Below are 24,545 nucleotides of genomic sequence, written 5' to 3'. Positions count from 1 at the left end.
CGTGTGAGCGCAGCTAACGAGCTCCAACCTCAAGGTGAGTGAGCGTAGCGAACGAACTTTAACCTGGACGAGATTGAGCCATGCGAACGAGCTCACATATGAAGTTAAACGGGGCAAAGCCCGCGGGTACAGCTAGTATGAGATAAATGTTTAACTATATATTTCAGAACTACCGGTCGCCACAGAGCGCTGCAACGTCTATTATACTGTATGAACTGCGCCTTCAGACTGCGCGATGCAATACAGGTACTATAGCTATATTGCCTATCTAAAGCCTGAATGCTGTCTATTCTGAAATAAAAATTATACTACCGGTATGAAATATTATTATCTAAATATTCTGAATTAGTCGTTAGCAATACCTTTACTCTTTACCGTACCATAGTACCCGTAGTAGTAGTTCGTAATAGTTTTTGGAGTTTACTCTTTATTGTAGCCATAGTTAATTACTTAAAACTTAATTAGTGTATATAAATATCCTTAACTTGAACTTGAACTTTAAAATGTTGGTGCCAATGCATTTAAAGCAATATAAAAGAAGTGCTCTACATCTACAAAAACTACACTAAATCTAATAATTTATTTTTCAAAATTAATTTTGAGTTGAGTGTTTTAGTGAGTTGATTTAGTCTAATTACTTATCCCAAAATACTATTTAAATTTATCCTAAAACTCTTAAAAACGACATAGACCTCTGTTAAAATGCAAACGAATTCGTTAGAAAAAAATTAAATGTAACAGAATTGACGAATGTTAAGATTGCAGAGTATTAACTAAATACTGAGCTGTTTAAAGACTTTGTTAGTGAATTCTGTATTTGTTTGTGACAATGAATATCTGTCTTTTTAAATTATAAAAATAAATAGAATCCATTGTTTTGTTACAGTTTAAAAGGTTTTACTACGCTGTTTTAATAGCTAAAACAACACTCAAACTCGTAACAAACTCGAAATCAAAAGCAAACATTTCACAAGTTAATTAAAGATGCCACATTCGATATTTATCCAATGTTCAATCAAACATATATTCTAATCCACGAGCTTTCTGGGGACTAGTTAAGGCTCAAAGAAATACTCCTGACATGCCGTCTAGTCTGCATTTGGATGACGAAGTAGCCAGTGACACAACAAGCATATGTCAGCTGTTTTCCAGTTATTTCAACTCGGTCTACTCTCCATCGTCACGAGTTTCACCTAGCTTTAGCTATCCCGTCTTCGATTCTCTCTGTGTCATAACAACCTCAACTGAGGAAGTTCTCAGCAAGCTTAAGAATCTGGACACTACAAAGGGAGCTGGAATTGACAATATACCGCCATCTATGCTTCATCACTGCCGATCTCTCTTAGCTGAACCCCTCACAGTGTTGTTCAACGAATCACTTAACAAAGGAATCTTCCCTAGCTCTTTAAAGTCGGGCTTTATCATTCCTTTACATAAAGCAAATGATCCCAGCGACATACGGAACTACCGTCCAATCACTATTCTGCCGGCAATTGGCAAAGTCTTTGAAAGTATCGTGGTAGATAGACTGAATCCTTTTCTATCCAAAATAATCCATCCTTCCCAACATGGCTTTATGAAAGGCAAGTCTACTGTCTCCAATCTCCTGCTCTTTCAAGAATATGTCTTGTCTGCCTTTCGCAAGAACTACCAAGTTGATGCAGCCTACATTGATATGGCAAAAGCCTTCGACAAGGTCGACCATACAATTCTTGTGTCTAAGTTGCTGGGCTACGGAGTGGCTGAACCTCTTTTGTCATGGATTTCTAGTTATCTTCAAAAACGTTCTCTTGTCGTGAGGATTGGTTCTACCACTTCCACTCAGTTCTCACCTTCTTCAGGAGTTCCACAAGGTTCTTTGCTGGGACCTTGCCTCTTCAATGTTTTTGTCAATGACCTACTAGACAATTTAACTGTAAAGGCCTTACAATTTGCTGACGACCTGAAGATTTTCACTACTGTGTCTACACCAGAAGACTCTCAAGAAATTCAAAATAGCCTTTCTGAAATTGAGGATTGGTGTGTCAGGAATAACATGTCTGTAAATCCCAGTAAGTGCTCTTGTATAACCTATCACCGCATCAAATCCCCAGTCATGTACGTATACTCCATTTCTGGTACATCCATTCCACGGTCCCAGTGTATAAAAGACCTAGGCGTTATTTTTTCCAGCGACATGGGATTTTCTGGGCATATAGATCACATCAGTAACAAAGCAAACAAGATGCTTGGTTTCATAGCAAGATTCTCCAGAGGCATCGACAACCCTTCTGCTCTTCGCTCTCTGTATTGTTCCCTTGTGAGACAGCTAGTGGAATATGCAAGTCCCGTGTGGTCGCCTTACACTGTTGGCAATAGGACGAGACTGGAGGCTCTACAAAGGCGTTTTCTTCGTTTGGTTGGTGTCCGGCTGGGTTTTGCCTATCTTGATGTGCCTGTGGAGGAACTGTCCAGCAATCTGAACTTGTCACCTCTTGCCCTGCGACGTGACGTGGCTGATGTTATTCTTCTCTGGAAGATAGTCAATGGTCACATGAACTGTCCAGATCTCCTAGCTGAAATCGACCTCAGAGTGCCTACAAACACAAGATCTCGAGATCTGCTGGGTCGAAGATACCACTCAACCAACTTCGACTTCAACAGTCCTTTCGCAAGGTTTACTCGCCTGGGAAATCGAGTTGCGTCTGGGTGTGACCTGTTTTTCGATGGACTTCAGCAGGTTCGTCGGCAGGCCTCCTCTCTTCTTCTTTCTGGGAAAGACTAGTAATTAATTTATTGTTGTTTGTTAATCTTTATTTTCTGTTGTTGCTATGTTAGAGTATTTATTGTTGTTTGTTAATCTTATTTTTTTTTTTTTTTTGTTGTTGTTACGCTTTGGATATTTATAACCTGTTATATCTTTGTTAACTTATATTTATCATCAAATTTTGCTTACCTATTTTGTTGTATTCAACCATCATGTTTATCTTTGTAAATTGGCTGCTGCCGTTGGAAATAAAATAAAATAAAATAAAAATAAAATAAAGAAATTGTAAACAGGTTATAACTTTCTTACTAATTTATTTCAGTAACACTTTTTCTATAGTTGATAATTGTGACACACGTTTATATAATTTGTTTACCTTAAAATTCCCGAATGTCTTTGTGCGTTTCCGAAGAAGAGGATTTGTTATTGAAGGAAGCCGATATTCTTTAATATCAAACACCACCTGGGATAATATAGGGTAAATTGTATTCACAAAAACCGATCGAATATTTTAACATAAATTTATATTCTCTACGGAGGATTTTTAAAAGGTACCAAGTCTTTTATATGTAATTTTCAGACGTAATTTGTATTATAAAATTGTACATTAAGTTGTGACGTGTTTATGTAAAATCTGAATAGCTTCATTGCATATTTATTTACCATCATAAATGTAACAAAAATCAATTGAAAGCTCTAATGTCCCAGTGTAATTATGTAAAAATCATTGTATTTACCGAGCTAAACCGAGGTATTAAGACATTAAAGCACTGCCTCACTTGTGTAAACGTTTGCAGACCAACAAATTCTCCAGGAAAACTGAAAGACAACACTTATTGAATGGGTTTGCCATAGTTGAAAATTATGTTCCACATCCGAATACTGATTATTCGTCTCGTCACCGATTTAAACACCCAATACTTTAACCTGCACTTATTCTGAAAACTACGTACCAATCAACTAATATACATCCCAACTATTTTGTGTTTATATTGTGATTGATTATTTTCCATAAAGGATGTTTGTAATAGTTTCAAAATACTTCTATTTTACAGAGATAGTCCACCTGTTTAAGAAATCAAGTTGGACTACCATCAAACTCTTTCACAAAGCCAGCAAGCCTTGCTAGTTAGTAAAGTAGGATGGACATTAGACATTTTCCACTTGCTTCACATTTACATATCTTCAGAATGTTATCAGTAAAATATTACTAATTAAAATGGGGGCGCCAACTAGGTGCATATTTTACCCCAAATATAAGTGAAAGATGACTATAGAATGAAGCGAGATGCCTTGAGTTGCTTTGTTGCTGACTAACTAGTCAGCTGTTTCATTAGTATCTATATAAATAAAATTAGAGTTTTGTCTGTACATTGCTTAGAATAATGAACTTTTTGGTTATTTTTACATTTCATAGGTCAGAGAAACCGAATCAAACCTTATCTCAATTTCTGTCTGTCTGTCTGTCTGTCTGTCTGTCTGTCTATCTGTCATTCTCTTGGTAACGCTAAAATACGCACTTTATTACAACTACTCCTCAATAACTATAGCACTGTCCCGCCTGAAACTTATTTTCCAAATACTATACATATATGAGATGGTTTTAGACGTATTTCATCGAATATGAGACAGTTAGATATTTAACAGTAAACCCTTGAAAATCAAGTTTTTGTCGATTTTTGACGTGGAATTTCTGGAAGCCCATGTTAACCTTATGAGAAATGAAATTATTGAATCTTAACAGCTGTTTCAATTAAACAAGTTGGTTCTGTTCTGTGATGTTCAATAGCATTAAAGTTACAAGGATTACCAACAGGGTGCAGCACTAGCACTATTATTTCTTTTACATTTATGACAACAGCTAATTTGCAACCTGGAGGCGAGTGAGCGTAGCGAACGAGCTAACCTGAAGGCAAGTGAGCGTAGCGAACGAGCTAACCTGAAGGAAAGTGAGCGCAGCGAACGAGCTCCAACATACAGGTGAGTGAGCGTAGCGAACGAACTTCAACCAGGACGTGATTGAGCCATGCAAACGAGATCAGATAGTAAAAATAAAAGTAAGCCTACCGTTATAGGATCGACCGGCAGACACAGAGGTAATTTAACCTTTTATTGATTGTCATACCGATCCGGAACAACAAAAAACAACATAAAATGAAGCTATGTATAATAGTTTGGCCAGCATATCTTAAAATATGCAAACCAACTGCTGTTCGTTATATAAGAAGGTTTCAACTGAATATTATAAGATCCCCGTGCGTAGAACGGGTACACAGCTAGTCATTACTAAAAGCCTAATGAACAAAGCTGGGTCCAGTTTCGAACCATCAAAATGTGTTTATTTTCCAAAATCCAACCGGCGACCTTTTAATTACGCGGAGAGCACTATTACCTCAAAATAAGTGCTAATAGAGTTCAAAATATCCTCAACACGATTTCTAGGAACAAACGAATTTAGATGAGTAATTCAATTACTTAACCAAATCAAGATGCATTAGTCCATTTAATTATGGAACATGTAAACTAACATTTCACCGCAACACAGTCCAGCCCAACCTTGCAAGCCTCTTCAACCCCACGCGGACCATCAAGACATATTGGAATTTTTCCCCAAACGCGGCCCGACCTAAACCCCTTCGCCCTCAAAGCCTGGTTACACTTCCAGTCGAGTTCACGTAATAAGTTATGAGCAAACAGTGATATGGGGATTTAAAATTCACGCTCGGTCGAGCATGACGGGGCCTCAGTCTTGAAGCAAAGAGCTCCGTCTGTCTGGGGTCAGTAGACTGCCATTGCGGGAGAGGGGGCGTGGCCCCGCCAGCCAATGGGGTGAGGGACTACTTGACGCGCGGAGGAGTCGCCGCGACGCCCGACGCAGCGTCGGCCCACCACCAGTGTGCCGTTGTGGTTCAGTGTGTGCGCTGCCTGGAAATGCTGGAGTTTATCCCGTGCAATATGGTGCCGACCCACCCCGGCCAAGGTATTTGTACATTTTAAGATTTTTCTGTAGATTTGTTTGGATATAGAAGGTTGCTACTTGTATGGGTTGAAACCAGTATGAAATCAAAGATCGTAAACACTAACACCCCCTTTAATGTTATCTTTTACCGCATAAGGAGCTACAGATTCCACACTCATGTTAAAATTTTAGCCAGTTTAACTATGAAAATAAACGTTAATTAATTGGAGACATCAACACATTGCGCAGATGGACATTTTCGGCTGATTTTAATCAGAAACCCCCAATTGTTTAAATAAGAGACTGAAAGTAAAATTTCACACTAATGGAGAAAACATAGCTTGGTAATTGTACTTAATTTCTGTGAGTGGCTTATTCAACAAAGTTCTTTATCAACGAAGATTTAGCTGCAATATGTCGATGCTGTTGGTGTTAACTTCAGTATCCCAGAGTCTATGATTTTATCCTTATAATCGTCCTTATGAATCATATGAAGACAATTAAAATAAGGTTAACCGGCGCCCTGACCTGCTACAATGAAATATGTTGATGTCCACTGTTTCTATTTTACTTTGACGACCACATATAATTGTACGTATTCTGGTATTAAAATAACCGATAAACTTCTGATTGTAACGTGCATTTTCAAACTGGAAAGGAGCATTAAGTCAACATTACCAGACTCAATATGTTATCGGGCATCAAAACAAATAATAGAGACTTAAGATTTTATTGCAGGGTGATCAAATACATGGGGGAATAAATAGTACGGTATATTGAGTCAACTTGCAACCCCCACAGCACCCGATGTTTGGGAATTTCAAAATGTGTTGATGTAACTATCGGTTTTGGAAACGACTGGGCGCGATGAATTGCCATCTTCTTAGTCGTTAACCTATCGTCTTATGGGAAAGGACTGCGCCAATTTAGCATAGCAATGGACCACACAGTTCCAATTAAAAACGGGAGAGAAATGTGTACACAACAACAGCCCCTCTACATTAGATCCAGCATTAGCTTCTACCCATACAATGCCTATTGAAATATCTTGCTAAATATGTTTGTAATCGGAGATAAAATGTGCCAAAAGTTTTAAAAGATTCTTGTGTTTGGATTGTGAAGATCACAACAATGACCATCAGCTGTTCTGATTAACCAATCAGCTGTCCCAACAATGCTCAAGAGTAGCCTGTAAACACAAGGATGGACGAGTTAGCGGTTCTGGTAGGATAAATTCTGCCTATTTCCATTTAAAAAATTCTTTATGCTTAAGATTTAGCATATGTTCTGTGATTATTGTTTCATTACTGAAGTGATTGTTTCAAAATGTTTATTAAAATTGTTATCGTTGGCGGATTAGATGTCAAGAAAATGAATTGTTACATGTTGTAAGATGTCATCTGAAAATATGAACTTGTAAAAATGTATGTATTCATATGAAATAGATAAATACAGTTATTCAAAGGTTCTATTAGCATTGTAAACACACTATCAACTTTGGGTACTGCAAGTAGAATTATTGCCAAATTATAAAATCCGAAGTTTAGAATTGTATTTTATGTCTGATTACGTTTTTTTTTTTTTTTTTTTTTTCAAGAATCAAGAACTTTATTGTCAGTCTAATACATAATGTTGTACATCAGTATCTCCTAACTCGTCAATTAACACTTATTCTCCTAACAAGTATTATCAAAACGCCCATTTTATGTCGTGGATGGATTTTCGACCAAATTTATTTGATTATTTTTCACAAACTGTAAAAAAAGTAAAATGTGAATTTATAATGAATGTCTATAAGCAATAAACCAAAGAAGAAGTACTGTATTATAGGTTAGAAATTAAGATTAAAAATATTCCCTAATAGCAAAGACAGTTTTCTTAAAATATAATTAGCCCTAATTGAAATGTTGATATAATTTTGTAGTTGCCTCAATTCTATTTAAACAATATTTTTTCTCAAATGTGTTTGCAGTGCTTCCAGAGCCTATTTAGTACGAATGGGCTACCAAGAGACTAAAATATTGAAAGGTTATACGTTTGAGCAATTGTGTTTATGTTAAAACTTCTGCATAAAAAAACTGAAATTAGTAACAGTGAAAACTCACCACACATAGGAAAATGTTAACGAAAACGAATATTTTTCGGAGACTCAAATTTTTAAGTACCTACAATATAAAGATTTTTTGTCATAGCTTACTAGAATAATTGAATCAACGCTAGTTTGCATTCCAAAAATTGTGTCCAACGATTTGATTATGCGAAACAACTTTTATTTTGTAACAATAAATCAACGGCGTAAGACAGGCACTCTAGATGCAGTATATGTAATGCATCGCACAGACTGAAGGCGCAGTCAATATTATGAACTGAGCAGAGCAGCGTTGCGACCTTATAGTTGTATATTTAAGTGGTTTAAAAACACGTACATATCATTAGGAATATGTTGTTGCCAACGTAATGTTCGTTTTTGTTATTTTTCATCTCTTTTATGTGTTTTGGAGACTTTATGACGACCTCCTAGGAGCAACAACCACGTCAAGGCTTGACAATGACACCATAAGACTTAAGGTTTCGACACTTAGTGTAGCCATGACTGCCGAAGATTACGTTGGCAACAAGGTATTCAACCTCTAGATTAGTAATTGTTAAGTAATCCGGAAGACAACACCTAAAGAAAATAGGAATACGAGTATAAATACTTATTGAAATCCATCATTGACATTTTAGTTTAAAATAAACTGAACCGCAACTAAATCCATAGCTTTTTAAAGGTTGAATAAATATTAGTACTTTCTTGTATTAACATAACAATAAAAACATGTTATTTCGTTATCAACATAAACATTAGGCAAAAAATAATCCCTCACAAGGACGTTTATGGGAAATCATTACAGTATTTAAAGTACAATATTATTTACACAACTTTCACGCAATTTATTTATTTCGTTACCAATAAATAAAAATTGTGGATATCAATTAAACATGTAATAAAGTGTTGAGGATTTAACTGTAAAACACTTTCTGTAAACGACTAAAACATTACCTTGTCAAGCTACCAAATTTTAGAATTACTTATATCAAAGAGTTTTTTCTCATTTATAATTTAACGAACATTTCGTTATAATACTCTTGTTCAACGTGATTCCCTTTAAAACATTTTTATGAAGTGTAAAAAAGTGGTAAAATAATGTATTTTGTTTGATTTTCAATTCCTTTAATCCACAAAACCTCCCTCAAAACTAAAAAAATTACAAATATTAATACTAGTCCAATAATAATTGGAGTATCTCTTAATAATCATTAAAAACATTACTCACAAACCTTTTAAAACAAAAAAAAATTCAAATTCAATTCACTACTTCATCCAGTTACTCTCGCGTATTCATTCTAAAACGACCAAACAAACGCTCATACGAACAAAGGTTGAACAAATTCTAGTAATAGTCCTCATTTTCATTACGACCCCAAAGCATTATAAAGAGTTTAAATTATGTAAACACTAAGCGCATAATCTAGCTAATGTCCTTTTAAAACCCCCAGAATCCCTCCAAAACGTGATAATTAGGTCGGGTCTGACTACCCACAATACTCACCCCAACATCTCTTAAATAATTTATTGATACAAGTGAACCAGGTGTTGTGTTGTAAGTTGAGTGAAAGATTCAAACAGAAACTTCGCTGATGGATTCATGTGCTGATCCATCAAGTTTCACTTAAGTAAGATTCACCTGTTTCTTCCTACTGTTTATACAGGGTGTTTCCAAATTGTCTGGACATATTTTGTGGACTTTCTCCTTGCTAAGACAAATATAAAATATCGTATAAGTATGGGTCTAAAATGCCTAGATTTCTGTTTGTCGGTCTGTTTGTGATTTTTAAGAATTATTTTATACCTTGGACATTTTTCAAGATACAAATTTCAAAATTGGTATAATGTGTATTTTAGTAGGTAGAGCTTACGAATTTTCGTTCCAATATCTCAAGCCATTTCAATATGGCAGCCATTTAAAATCTTAAATACCAAATTTAATTAAGACCGTAAATATTAAGAACATTGTTTTTCTAATCAAAAATATAGAAAATTTAAATCCAAATTAAATGAGACCTTGTTTGTTAAAATCAGATGACAAACAACCGAGTTATCAGTACTTTTCTTCTACATTCGGTTACACAATTTAATAGGACTAAAATTTGTAAGCTCTTTTTATCTACAAAAATACACATTTATACCTATTTTGAAATTTCTATCTTGAGAAATTCCAAAAAAAGATAAAATAATTCTTAAAAATCATAAACGGACCGACAAATAGAAATAATTTTAGACCCGTACTTATATGGCATTTTATGTTTGTCCCCAAGGAACAAGTTCGCAAAATATGTCCAGACAATTTGGAAACACCCTGTAGAACCCACGTTGTAGTTGCTTAAAGTTGGAAAATATGTTTAGCTATTGACTTCTATAATCCTTTATGGGTAGCTAAGTTGTAATGATGCTTATCTAAATTTAGAAGGACGCCGGTTTGATCTATAAACCTACATACAATTTTTAATGGTTCGAATTTGAACCTAGCTGCTCTTAATTACATAGCTTTCAATGATGGTCCGGCTAATAAACAGCTGGTCTTAGTCAGTTATCAGTAACAAATGTTTATACTAAAAATTATATTCATATTTTGGGTTGAAATAGGCCTTAGTTGTGGTTCTATCTCATAATATACAAGATCACCTTAAAATCGTCTGTACAGAGTCTGAGACTTGTCATCTATTTACACAAGAAAATTTTTGTTTATTTGTATTGAATTACTTGTTCTTGCAACTAGTCTGTGTAATGTCAACAATTTGCTAAATTCAACAATTGACCGTCCAAAAAAGAATGGTTTTTTTTATCCAGAGATGATCTCTAAAATGCTAATTTCAAGTAAGAGTAATTTCAAGTATTGGACAGTCGTAAGGTTTTGCATTTTATAAAATTATGTATATTAAAAACATTATTAAAGAGACGGTTAAGTTAGAGCATAGAGCTTTTCAATACGGAATTTAAAATGCACATCTCATCAATAGACGTGTATATTAATAAGCACTTGAAAAAACCCCAGCTAACGTCAAACAAAGTTACATATTATATTTCATGAGAAAAGGGTTGAATGATTAAGTTTAGTTTCCATTTAAGTGTAGCCATTCCATCTCCATGTTAAATTTGTAGCCAGATTTTTATCAAAATCGTTGTAGTTGATGTGAGCCACCAACAGATCGCGCTGATCTAAATTACTAAATTCTGTCGAATACACAAATCTTTTTACTAAGTCAAACTTGGGGAATGTCTTATGATTTGCTATAGCAACTGTTATGACCTATCAAGAGGGTCAGCAACAAAAAATAAGGTAAATAGAATTTTAGACACTAGCACATTCTGTGACTGGCTCATACAACTACGTTATTTTTTTATAAGAAATTGGTGACAGCTGGTCCATGTAGATGAGATGTCTAAATGGTGTAGCCTAAATATATTGATATATTAATCGATAAAATATTTCTGTGAATATATTATCTATTAAACGGGGTAACGCATAAACGATAACTATTTCTACTAGAATTATTAGTACACTTAATACTTTTACAAGCCAATTCCTATGAGCAACGTGGGGCTGTCCCACCTCCCTCCCTGGATGTACAATAACACAGACGGCGCAGCGGCGCAGAGACACATCGCCGCATCACTCACAGCCGGCGCAGATTAACGTAAATCTCGACTTATTAAAACGGGAGAAATATCTGCGCCACGTGATATAGAGCTTAATATCGTCCACATGTTTATCTGGAGACGACTGTTTATTGTGCAACAATACGGACAAACGCGTTCAGCGTTGCAAAACGTGTCAAGGAATTGTAATGCGGGCGTGAGTGGTTTATTTTGGGAATTGTTGCTTTTGTTTCTGGTTGAGTTGAGGTTTTGAATCGTGTGAATGTGTTTGACGATTTGGTAGGGAAAAATGGGGAAGATTGGGAGAGGTTTTGTTATTTTTTCATTTTCTCACTTGGAAATCGGATGAAAAAGAGGTTAAACTCACAAAGAAACATCTTTATTCCAAAATATCTCTTACAGAAAATACACATATTTTAATATTTTAATCCATTTAGGCTTACATTCAAATCTATAGCATAATACTCATAATAAAAATAATACGCATAATCTATACATAATAGGTTATTACTGTCAAAAGGACTAATCATAACAGGAAGTTAAACCGTTAAACTAAATCCATTCATACAAGAAACCACAATATGGGTAAAATTGTGAATCTTTTCCAAAGTACCAGCAAATTCTCGTGTATAAAAATTTAACCATAGACATGATATCCTCCTTTCTTTAAGGGTTGCCAATTTATTTTCAAGTGTACACGTATTACGTGCCTAATAAAAGCACGCCGTTTTGTGTTGTTTGGTTGTAATACTGGAGTGCGGCAAAAGTAAAAAGAGTGCGGAAAAAGTCAGAAAATGCAGCAGTTAGCAGCTTTCTGTACTATAATCAGTGCAAGGAAGTCCACTTTTTCAGGTGACTTTAGAAAAAGATTTTTCCTATTGCTCCCTTTATACAGATTTACATAATAGCACCCTTCACAAATGCAGAGAAGTAAGACACAACTTGACATTATTCTAATGTGGATGTTTCTTGCAGAGCTGGTGGGTCCGAAATGCGAGAAGACGTACGAGATGTGTGAAGGCTGCGGACAGAAGATACACGACAGATTCCTGATGCGAGTCGGCGACGCGAGTTGGCACGAGCACTGTCTGGCTTGCAGCGTGTGTGGAGTCCTACTGAATCATTCGTGCTACTGGCGAGCGAACAAGTTGTACTGCAAACCGGACTACGACAGGTATATGACAATCAATTCTCAAAAGGTTTCTCATTCAATGTCATGGATTATGTCTTAATTTTGTCGTCATCAACATCAATAGGTGCAGCATCCCCACAGGGAACAGGTGTCTATTTTCCCCCGATTTTCTCAAAGTTTGTCAGTCAAACAATGTTCATTAAGAGCACTACCAAGAACGTTAGTTTGTTTACCTAACCCGCCATGTTAAACTTCCCTATCCTAAGCGTGATGTATACAACTTCCTTACTTCTCGAGTGATGTAAAGTATCAAAAAACTCACTCGGTGATGTAATGAAACCCATTTAAATAACATTGAGTGGATAACTTAAAAAATATAACTCTATGGAGCCAACGACGTTTAACGCTAGAAATCAGCTGTGTGCTTGAATTTTATTGTTATGTTTTGAAGAATTTTCCTAACCTAGCTTTTGTTTGTAAATGAACCTTACTGTTAAAGGATGAGTGAAATGGGTAATGAAAAATATTGTTCGTAACCTCCTGTATATTGTCGGGTCAGGTAAAATCTTGTACGTTACACGTTACGCAAGAGCGTGTTTACATCACTTAGGTAAATTATGCAACTCGCTTCGCTCGTTGCACAACTTTCACCTGCGTGATGTAAAAACGCTCTTACTACACTTGTAATTTAAATAGCTATTTCACCACACTACTATGTTTTGACTAACTTTCCACGCAAAGGATTTAGTCCGAAAACAGATGTTTGCCGCCAGCTTAATCATATGAGGGTGCATTACGTACTACTGTACTGTAATGAGTTTTTACTGGACATCAGCTGATTATAATTGGCAATGAAGGCTATAAACGTAAACATAACCTCCCTTAGAGTTTATTAGTTGTGAGTGCTAGTACTTTAGTTAGTGGTAGTTTTATATCGGATTTGTTCAGTTTCCGTTTCATTCTTATAGGTTAGTATAGCGAAAAATATGCACGTAGCTGTTCCAAAATGTGTTTACCGGACTAATAACATAATCAATTTCACAATTCACTAGTATAGGAGCTGAAACAGGAAATAACGATTTGGATTTTATAAGGACCGATTTGGCTATAAATTATATTTTCTTGTTTTATTGTACCTACCTACATTTTTGTTTGTTGAGCAAAGTTTACTCGGCAAACTATGTATCATATTAAATATCGATAGTGACCACGGATATTAGAACAGATCCAGTAGGTATCATAAATATAAACAAAAGACGTCACTGTACCAATATTAAACAGGTTTGAATATTTAAATGGAACTGTCAGATCAGGTATTCGATTATTTGTATATTTTTGGGACAGTGACGTCATTTTTTTTTCTTATGATCCATACCATTTATGTTCTGATATCCGTCGTAGTGACTAAAAGATAGGTGTTATGATAATCATAATATTTTTAAATCTGTAATTTTACGAAATTTTACGACCTCTTCAAATACTGCACAGTATTATCTTTGACAATTCAAAATCCAAAACTGTTCCGCGTTAGCACACCTTCTACACGCTCTACAGAAATTCATCTCCTCGAATCACCATCCTTACTAGGGAGAGTTTAAAATCTTATACGAGAAGGAGGTTTATAAGAAAATAAAAAATCAAATTAAAGAAGGGAGCGGCGCGGAATAGGCCGTTGTGTGCAGAAAAAGGAGGCGTCGAGACGTTCTTAATATGGAGGGAAAACTCCCCTCTTACACTGCCGTCTCAGGTGATCAACATAGGCAACAATAGACAGGAAATGCAATAACATCTGTTTACCTTCTGAAGATGCTCTCTCAAATGTGCTATTGATGTTAAATGCGTATGTTGCCGGTACAGACGATTTTTGCTACATATCTTACTAATATTATAAATCTGAAAGTTTGTGAGTTTGTGTGTATGTTTGTGTGTATGTTTGTGTGTGTGTTTGTGTGTGTGTTTGTTGCTCAATCACGCATAAACTACTGGACGGATTGGGCTGAAATTTGGCATGCTGATAGCTCACATTCCCGATTAACATTAAAGCATATTCTTATCTCAAAAACCCTTTCGGGCTCCGCCCCAGTGGCTCTGTAGTTCCCCATGTTAATCTTATGATTTTTCATATTTAAAAGGAATTAATGAATCTTAACAGCTGTCTCAATTAAACAAGTTGGTTCTGTTCTATGATGTTCAACAGCATAAAAGTTACAAGGATTACCAACAGGGTGCAGCACTATTAATTTTTTTGTTAATTTATGACAACAGCTAATTTCCAACCAAAAGGTGAGTGAGCGTAGCGAACGAACTTCAACCTTGAGGCGAGTTAGCGTAGCGAACGAGCTAACCTGAAGGCAAGTGAGCGCAGCGAACGAGCTCCAACCTAAAGGTGAGTGAGCGTAGCGAACGAACTTCAACCAGGACGTGAATGAGCCATGCGAATACTTATGAAGTTAAACGGGGCGAAGCCCGCGGGTACAGCTAGTCAATCATAAATATAACACTTATCAAGGACAATAGTTTAGTTAAATTAGAATTTTTTGTGGTAAACAGTCAACAAACAGTAGGTAAACAGCTAGCGAATGGTTTAATTTAACGAGGAACATTAAACAAATTCAACGTTTGCATCTTCGTACTCGTCTGTTTCACATTGAATCAAATTCGAATCACTTTTAAGAGTTATTACATGAATGCATTCAACAGCAATTGTATCAACCGGGTTTCCGACTTCTATGTAGTGAGATGGCCTGTAAAGCTTTATTGTTATCAAAGTTCAGGTTATAAAAAAAAACCGATGATTTAGGAGAACTAAGAGTGTCGAATAATCAAAACAGCTACCATACTGACTGTGTCGGACTGAAATCAGCTGTTTTATTATCAAGCAAGGACTATAGTTTCCCGGCTATTTATTTACATTTTTTTCTCAGCTTGTAGAGTGATACAAAGACCCTTAAATTTTTCCTTAAACCGATGTATCCTTACTAGGACCATACGCACCATTGATCACCTTTTCTATTTACAGTAAATTGTGTACGTCTTTGTAAAAGATTTTCGCGTTTCATTACCGTTTTCTACAAGCTCTGAGACATGTAAATAGTTGTATAGTAATCCAAAGTCGACATTATGTATGCACATTGTATAAACAGACCAGTGTGCTAAACTAAATTAACAAAAATAAATAAATAAATACAACAAAGCACGCATTTAAAAGCTTAAGGTCCCGTTAATTGATAATCAACGAACGCTTAAAAAAAAAATATAAATATAAAAAAAAGTGTATTCATAACAAAACGCTATACCACTAATAGTATCACCTTCTCAATTAAGTTGTTTTCAAAATGTTACAGTCAATATACAGTTTTAAGGGATAAGGGATCTTGTGCAAAATATGCAGAAGGTACGTCTACGTCTAGCATTTGTTATGCAAGACTAAACAAATATTAACACTGGAAATCGGTCCAAGCCTCTAAAATTTTCGTGTTCAATATAATATGCTGACATAACTAAAAAAAAAAATGTAATGTCCTCTTCTAAAACCACCAATACCCATATCAACACGTAATATAAATTAAGTGTGAACTAAACAAAACTAACTCCTGTGTCTAGAGGTCGCCTGTATTGTCATTTGTTCGCCGTATTTTTACCCAGAGTCGAGGACGGTAGCATTTGTCACGGACGTTCAGACAGATCACCTACAACAGCGCGATATTGGTTCTACTCCTCCTCCGACTCTCTCTCTCTCCCCCCCACCCTCTCTCACTCCTCCTCCCCCAGACCCCCAACCACCCCTCACCAAAGGCTCCATTCGTGCACGTGACTCAACTCAAAGTTCTCTCTGAATTTGTCGTTTCACAACTGAATGTTTCCCTGTGGCCTCAGTTTGAAATTAGAATTGAACCTTTGGTTTTGAAATTACATTACTTATTTGTGTGCGATCAAGTTTTTTTGTTAGGAGGTCACCAATTTGATCCTGGGAAAGGTCAGAAGATTTTTTATTTCAAACTGGACCCAGTTTTCTATGAGCAATAAGCATTTTACAAACCGTGGCTTATTTTGTATAAAGTTGTTTCACATTGTAAAAGATGAAATTGTTTGGAGGAATTTATATACATGTTGGTAAGAAACAAAGAGCAACAAACTATGAACATGCAATTGGAGAGGGAAACATCTATAATCAAGCAAAAATGTTAAATTGTGCAAAAACTGTATTTTTCTAACCAAATGGATATTGGAATTTAAATGCTAAAGGAACCTTGAATAATACCACAGAAAATTGAGTATTCTGTATTCACTATTGTGGTTTACTAAATCTACCATTTTAGATTGTGGTTTGTACTACTGTATATACCACTATTTTTAATTCATCCTGTTCAGACAAACTTGTTTCCAAGATGTTATAGCACTTAAGATTAAATCATTTCCCATCTAAATCAAGTTTTTCATCTCTTTCACTTACAGTAGATGTGTTCCTATCAGTATTAAGTCCTCATTTATGATGTCTTGCAATTTATTTTGGGTTTTCTTCTTTTGTTTTCATCAATTTACTAGATTTTTGTCTGATTTTCTTCATCTCCATCCATCCATGTTTCAAATCAATCATTCATTCTACAAGTTATATGATATAGAACCATTGTTTTCACAGCTTTAAAGATATTGCTTCTTCACAATGAAATCTTGATATTCTCACAAGCTATTATCATTATCAATTGAGATGAGGACACCACCTAGACGTGTTCATTATTTCAACCCAAATATAGGTGAAGGATGAGTGTAGAATGAAGTGAGATGATCTGTGTAGCCTCGTTATTGGGGTCTTTGTAGAAGGTCACCAATTTGATCATGAGAAAAGTCAGAAGTTTTTTGACGATTCCAAACTGGACCCAGCTTTCCATGATCATTACGTCTTTAAAAACAGCCACGGCTTCTATTGTACGTGTTTTGGGTGGTTTTTATTTCCTTTTTCAATTGTTTTACACTTCTTGATCTTCATATCATCTGAAACAAATATGAACTTGTAGAAAACATTGTTAGTGTATATAATATAAACAAATACATGAGTTATCTCTCTCTGTGTCACAATCACTCTAAATTATTCTAATTAAGCTTAAATTAAATACCGTACTTACCTATATGCGTTGGTTACTGCATTGATAGAAAAGAGAGTTTTAATTTCATTATAAGGCTTTTTCGTATGCTTATGTTTTTGGTCCACTTTTGTTGTCTGTCTAAGATTAAGTTATTATAAATTTGTTATCTTCATTCATCTGAAACAAATACAAACTGTTAGAAATTTGTGTAACTGTACGTTATAAAATTTCTATATATGTATCATTTCATTATGTCCCACTCAATCATAAACATTCAAATTGAGTTTAAATTAAATACGTACCTCAGTGTGAGTTTCTGCCTTGATAAATTTTATGTTTTTGATGATCTAAAGAACAACATGGTTTTATTTCCAGACTGTTTGGAGTGAAGTGTTCCCGCTGTGGAGACAGACTGCTGCCTCATGAGATGGTGATGAGAGCCCAGGCACACGTGTACCACTTGCCCTGCTTTGTATGCGTCGTCTGCTGTCAACCACTGCAGAAAGGCGAACAGTTTGTGCTGCGAGGCGGCCAGCTGTTCTGCAGACAAGACTTTGAGAAAGAGATGTTCCTCCTGCAGCAGTCAAGCCCTACAGGTATAACAGCTGTTAAAAAAATCAAATATGCTGCAACTAACAAGAATGATGTTTTACCATAGCTGGATCGCTGAGATAGCCCTCACCTGATAAAGGGTCCACAGTTGTGTCTTGAAATAATTCAAACTGAGCCACAGACAAGTGAGATACAGAGGAGACAAGCATATGGGACAACCGTGCACTTTCAGCTCTGGTTGGGGCAAAAATATACTTTTGACGATCAAGGAAGAGGCTGAACGGTGAGCACTGCACGGAAATTGCTATCGCACTGGGCACAGGGTCTTCCTCCACCATGAGCATTATAATACATGAGGGCAGAGGGGGTCATTACCCTAGACACCAGCACTAGCGCTAGACACCACTTAAGTTTACCATAAATAAGCAATAAATTTAAGCAATACGTTATTCTTACTAAAGAATGTCCTTAGAATCATTAACAGATTTTCTATAAACACCTACCAACCCAGTGTTTAGACTTTTATGGTTTTGTAAAATAAATTATTTTAGACTGGATCCAACAATGATTATTAGGAATCATTAGTTTTTTAATATCCTGGAAACCAGGTAATCTTACTTTGGTATCAATGCTACGATTTCATTAGTCCAACACTGAATCAGACAATTACGATACAGTTGTAAAATAAGGCTTGTTCTCTGGTGTGCATCATGCAAAATTGACTCTAAAGAACAAGAAACAGTTATTTTACATCAACAACTTTGAACACACTCCCCATCACGAGTAGTGACAATCTTCTTGTAGTTCTGCTTCCAGTTTCCAAAGCTAATTGAGAAACATAACGAAACACACAATTGTTGCAGACGACATGTTGCTGGATGAAAACAGTAGACCGAGAGACGGCAGAAGAGGACCCAAGAGACCACGGACGATTCTAACATCGGCCCAGAGAAGACAGTTCAAGGCGTCGTTTGAAGTCAGTCCCAAGCCTTGTCGTAAGGTGAATATTACTTTCTCTCCTTTGTTTCCATAAACCTATATTGTCAAGTTATCTTTTTATTGTCTTGTTTTACTTACTACCACTAAAATTATGATAAGTCATATATATATATTATTTCATTGTTTGACGAGCTTTGTCCGTAAATTAAGGTCTCCTCAGCTAATGTCACAACCAATGGAGCTACTTCAATTCTCAGATTAACGTCATGTTCCTTACTTCATTCACTACTATGCTAGCTGATTTCCACCCTTGGAGTAATTAGTGTTGTCATAATATTCAAAAACGTTGTGAAAGAAAATTGACGCTTCCACAACGTCAACGTAGTATGAATCACGTTCTGTGACTACATTTCAGTAGGAACGTGTCAATCCCTGGTGGTCACTGTTGTCAGTTGACAGATATGTACCCATGCAGAAAATTGGTTTGACGTAGAAAATGTGCATTAAATGCTTAGGGAGTGCTTAAAAGCCTGTACATATTTCCATATTAGCACAATGGGACCGGCAGTAGTTGATCATCAGTTTCCATGGAGAGTGTTTGAATTTAAGGAAACTTTGGCTGCAAATCTGCTTGTTTGAGACTTCCAAGGCATGGTTCCTAATTGTTGTAAAGAGATGTCTCCTATTAGTTTGATAATCGCTTGTGTTCAAACACCATGATTTGCATATAAAATTCCCATTATTTTGGTTGTCTTAAGACCGATAAACAAAATCAGTCAGCATACACCATGGAAAACATTGTAAAACAGCATAAACATTTTAAATATGATATCTGACCTCCCTCTAATCCTTGCGTACATTTCAATGTCCAAACACTTTACTCCATTCCAGACTGTAAACTGGTGATGGACTTAAATAGTGGTTGATGAATGAAACCACAAAAATAGTTCTGTAATACATAATTAGAAAAATGTTTCGTTTCGTAGGTTAGAGAAGCCCTAGCCAAGGAGACAGGTCTGAGTGTGAGAGTCGTACAAGTCTGGTTCCAAAACCAAAGAGCAAAGATGAAGAAGATACAGAGAAAACAGAAACAAGACTCGGACAAATCTCCGGGTGATAAAGACGAGAAGAGGGACAAAAACATCAAACAAGAACCTCTCTCAGGTGATAATAGTGAGTAGTTTAGGTATAAAAAAATGAGTTCAGGTAACTGTAAAAAGTAACAAAATGAACAACAAAACAATTTCTACAATGACTATTGTGAATAATGGTTAAACCCTAGTGGGATTTATAAATATAGGTATACTCATTATGTAATCTCAATTAGAAGAGGCAGTTTTGAAAGATTCAAACCCGGGATAAATTTTGTGTAGAAAGAAGAGTATACACCTCTATGTTTACTTGTGTGAGTGTGTGTACTTCAATGTGCTCTTTCAGTCTTCAGCATTAAACTACAAATGGAAACATTCTATGCTATAAATATAGGTTACTCCTTTAGTCATCACCGATTCACTATCTATTACTATATAAAGCTAATTTCAGAAAATCATATATTAGGGTATTTTTCTAAGGGCTGTTTTTGCGTATATCTCCGTAGTTTGCGTATGGCTGCAAAGAAGCGGCTCGACGTTTACTGACATCATTGGTGAACAGAATGGCAGCTCTGTAGTTGAAATGTCGCTTTGCGGTGTGTTTTAAGAATTTTGTAAATTATTGAATCGCCGTGAGGTAAGGTTAGTGACACGTATTTTGACCAAAAGAACCATATCCGACGCCGACAGACAATTATCAAGCATCTTTGACAAATTTTACAACTTTCGGTTTAAAAATCGAGCTATGATGCTCCTAAACTAGTCATGTAGAGATAGTGGACTGACGACAAAAAAAGGTGGATTAAAAAATTTAGTTACTTTTTTTAGTTACTTTATTTTAGTTTAGTTTATTTAGTTACTTTTTTAGTGGTACTTTTTTTTAGTTATTAAAAAAAGGTGGGTAACCTATGTTATATCATTGAGTATACATGTTACGTGTATACTCAATGGTTATATTCATTGTATCAATCGTTGTACGCTCTTATTGTTTCAAAATGGCACCACTTAAGTGCCAAAATGAGTTGCTGAGTGAAACCTTAAGAAAATATTCACACCTTTTTGAAATAACTTCAATATGTGTAATACCTTCCTTAGTTAAGCCATGTACCACAGAGATAGATAATTTAATAGCACACTAGGTATGTGAATTAACCGTGTATTTTATTCCAGATCACTACCTGGGCATAAATGGGCTCAGCATGCATGACTCGTCTGATACAACGTACGCCCAATCTAGCCAACCTCTCAACCCAAATCATCCATACTCCCCTGATGGTGAGTGCTTATTTTACCTACTCGTACATATGAATATTTTACACAGCGTTTTATATAAAAAGGCACATTATTGGATGTGGGGTTTTTTTTTGTGGGGGGGATGTTTGGGTTTAAAACCTAGACTAGAGTAACACTTTTAGGACTTCAGGTGGTAAAAACATCGTATAAAATAATCTAGGAATTGCTGAATGAGTGATTGAAATAAGGGTAAATGTTTCACCCTTAGAGTCGAAAGGTACTCAATACCCTTCAGAAAATTCTTAAAAATTGGACTTAAAAATACAAGGCCAGGTTTTAAGCCAATAATTGTAGAGATAGCTTATTTGACAACAATTGATTTCCCACAATTTTACTGTTATGCATTCAGTTTCTGTTGACTTGAGTCATTTTCTAAAAGTAAAACAGTGTATTAAGTGAGGGATACTTTAAATTAATTAGGGAACTAACTAATTACTCCGTTTTACCATTTTAAAAAGAGTACGTACGGTACTGTTTATTAGTATTTTTTTTCTACATTCTTGTTTACCTTTTTGGAAAATAACGGACATGCAACATTTTTCAACTTTTTTGAACTTGTTAACAAATTTGTACATTGCCAAAATTGGGTACCAATTTATTTAAATTTAATCTACTGAATTGGTTCAAATTTTTAAATTACAAGTTTTTATCTAACCATTTTTGTATTGTCAGTTGTTCTGCAGGTCTATTTGTATTTTTTAAATGTTAAAATACTAGTTTAAGGTACACCACAGTTAAAACAAATTGAAATGGTAACAGTGCAAGCTTAACTTTGTACCAATTTCACTTTTGTTTTTCTCATCACAACCATTTACTCTTGAATCAATCAAACATCAGGACATGGCTCAACCATTGCGGCATATGGTTTCTTTCATACAGCAAACACAATAAATCTGTGCAAATTCAATTTACTGTGGATTGTAAAGATAACAGTACAACTCGAGTATGAATGATATACCAATAACTGCTATTGTGGAGCGACGTTACCGAAATGGAAAGATTCTATATCTAAATAATGCACATAACAATAATTTTCTTATTTTTGAAAACATACTCTTCCAGGTCACCGTTTTGATTCTGAAAAAGCCTTATGCAGAGTGTTGAATGTTGAAAACTAAACTTAACCACTAAACTTTTACTGTTATGTTGTTGAATGATGAACAAATCTCACTGAAGAACATGCTGAATATGATAAGTTTGTTTCCCATTGAAAATACGTTTTTTCTGTTTTGTAGTTAGTTGTCAACACAAATAAAACCTTTTCACAAAGTAAAATACTACTACTATAATTTGTAAATAAAGCAAAATGTGTCCAGTCCTTCTTGGTTCTCAATCGTCCACAAGGGGAGTTAAACTAGTGGTATATGTGTTATTTAACGTACCAGAGGATAAATAATACTGTTACTGAAGTGTCACCTATTATCTTGGTATAAGATTACAAAGAATACAGTTACATAAATGTAACGCCATGTGAACTGTTTGAATAAGTGACACAAATAACTATCTCGCTGATCACGTTTTCCTATTAACAGTGAGCATCACAAGATGACAATACCTTGGTAATTACTGAGCGCATATATTATATTTGTGACGACCACTTAACAGTTAGAACAAGCAAACGAAACAGGAATAGTCTGCATGAGGAATTTGTGTTCAAGAGAGCCATAGGGTGTAAAATAACAATAAAAATAACCCTAGAACGACGGGATGAAAAGCACTACCCAAAAAATTATAGGTGACACAAATAGTAGTATTATTTAGTAGTAGTTTTATTTTAATAGTTTTTAATGAACATTACTGAAAAGCTAAGGAACATTCCTGACTGTTGTTGCAAAGTAACAATATTTCTTATCTTTAGGTCAGCTGATACGAAATTTAGACAACCTGAGCCTTTACTAAATCTCAATCTTTTTTCCGCAGATGCCTACCCAGCGCACTCAGGCGAGAGTTTCTGCAGTTCGGACATCTCATTGGACGACAGCACCAACCTGGACGAGGGAGGTTCCGACACCCTCAGTTTAGAGCTAGGTCCTCCTCCTCACCCGCATCCCTTACAACATACCTCTGAAGGTCTACTGCTGGGACAGATCAACCCTATAGACAAGCTCTACCTCATGCAGAACTCTTACTTTAGCAGCTCTGAACAGTAGACAAAGACGCAGGTGAAAAGTTACGATAGTCACTAGTCCACGGAGGGGAAACGGGAGCGGCCCCAACAGCATTCTGGGATTGAAGCTTCAAGAGACTGGATATTTGTTTGAAACGTGGAATTAACTCTGGATGGAATTTCTTAAGCTGTCTGGCTGGGTTATCAATTTGGAAACCATAATCGGCTAGACTTATTCAATACAAGCTTAGGTTAACTGTTAAACATACACTTCCCCCTTGCACTATTTAAAGTTGATGGAAGAAGCTGCACCAAACTCTCATTCTATTCTACAATCATCCATCTCGCAGGTTTCGCTTATCCCAATTCAATTTCGCTTGACAATTCGACCAGGACAAACTGAAATGACAAGCTAAATCAAGCCAGAAATTTGACAGTTCGTGGGAGCGCCAGCTTGAGCTCAGTTTCTAAAATCTAATGTTCTGCCAATTCTAATTACTGACAAGACAAGCCGAATTGAACATGCGTAGCACACTTTAAAAAAATAACTATAGGAGCATTTCTATGAATGTGAAAGGTGAAATATCAGTTGAACCGTTGTTCCTAAATCTACCTGCAAACCAAATTTCTTTATCAGTTATTTCTACTTTGACGGTGAAGTTTTGAATGATTTTCATAGCTCAAGAAATTCTGCATCTAGAGTAAAATGTTTCCAAAGAAGTTAAGTTGTAACAGCTAATCGTTTGACAGCAAAAATAGCTTTAATCCATTGTTAAAAGGTTTTTACTTAGCTTAGCGTCATAGACCATAATAGACGCAGCCAAAGATAAATTATTCTTAAGTTATCTAATTCAATCTAGTAAAAGTGCTTGACACACTGGACGTGTCAAACACTAATATTTTCGTAGAATACAAAGGTAAAACGAGTTTACTATAAGTTT

The 24,545-nt window shown here is 35.6% G+C and overlaps 1 protein-coding gene across 1 annotated transcript; it reads left to right on the top strand.

Moving 5' to 3' along the window:
• The first annotated feature begins 5,654 nt into the window (after positions 1–5,654).
• Positions 5,655–23,825, top strand: LOC128995337 (LIM homeobox transcription factor 1-beta-like). The gene is made up of 7 exons (XM_054420322.1): positions 5,655–5,726; positions 12,382–12,580; positions 17,998–18,218; positions 19,038–19,174; positions 20,100–20,277; positions 21,375–21,479; positions 23,418–23,825. Exons 1-7 carry the CDS (start codon positions 5,678–5,680, stop codon positions 23,645–23,647), a joined length of 1,119 nt encoding a protein of 372 aa, XP_054276297.1. The 5' UTR covers positions 5,655–5,677; the 3' UTR covers positions 23,648–23,825.
• The last annotated feature ends 720 nt before the right edge of the window (positions 23,826–24,545 follow it).

The sequence above is a fragment of the Macrosteles quadrilineatus genome, unplaced genomic scaffold (genome assembly GCF_028750875.1).
Source record: "Macrosteles quadrilineatus isolate MER2022 unplaced genomic scaffold, UCM_ALF_1.0 Scaffold_5__1_contigs__length_97177068, whole genome shotgun sequence".
In the NCBI taxonomy this organism is placed as follows: Eukaryota; Metazoa; Arthropoda; class Insecta; order Hemiptera; family Cicadellidae; genus Macrosteles; species Macrosteles quadrilineatus.
Note: the sequence above shows the minus strand (reverse complement) of the source record. Positions and strands in the feature narration are given on the sequence as shown.

Excerpts from the sequence above, each read along its gene's own strand:
- LOC128995337 (XM_054420322.1), top strand. The coding sequence starts at position 5,678 with ATGCTGGAGTTTATCCCGTGCAATATGGTGCCGACCCACCCCGGCCAA. Across the intron at positions 5,727-12,381 it reads GCCGACCCACCCCGGCCAAG|AGCTGGTGGGTCCGAAATGC; the intron begins GTATTTGTACAT and ends TGTTTCTTGCAG. Across the intron at positions 20,278-21,374 it reads CAAACAAGAACCTCTCTCAG|ATCACTACCTGGGCATAAAT; the intron begins GTGATAATAGTG and ends ATTTTATTCCAG.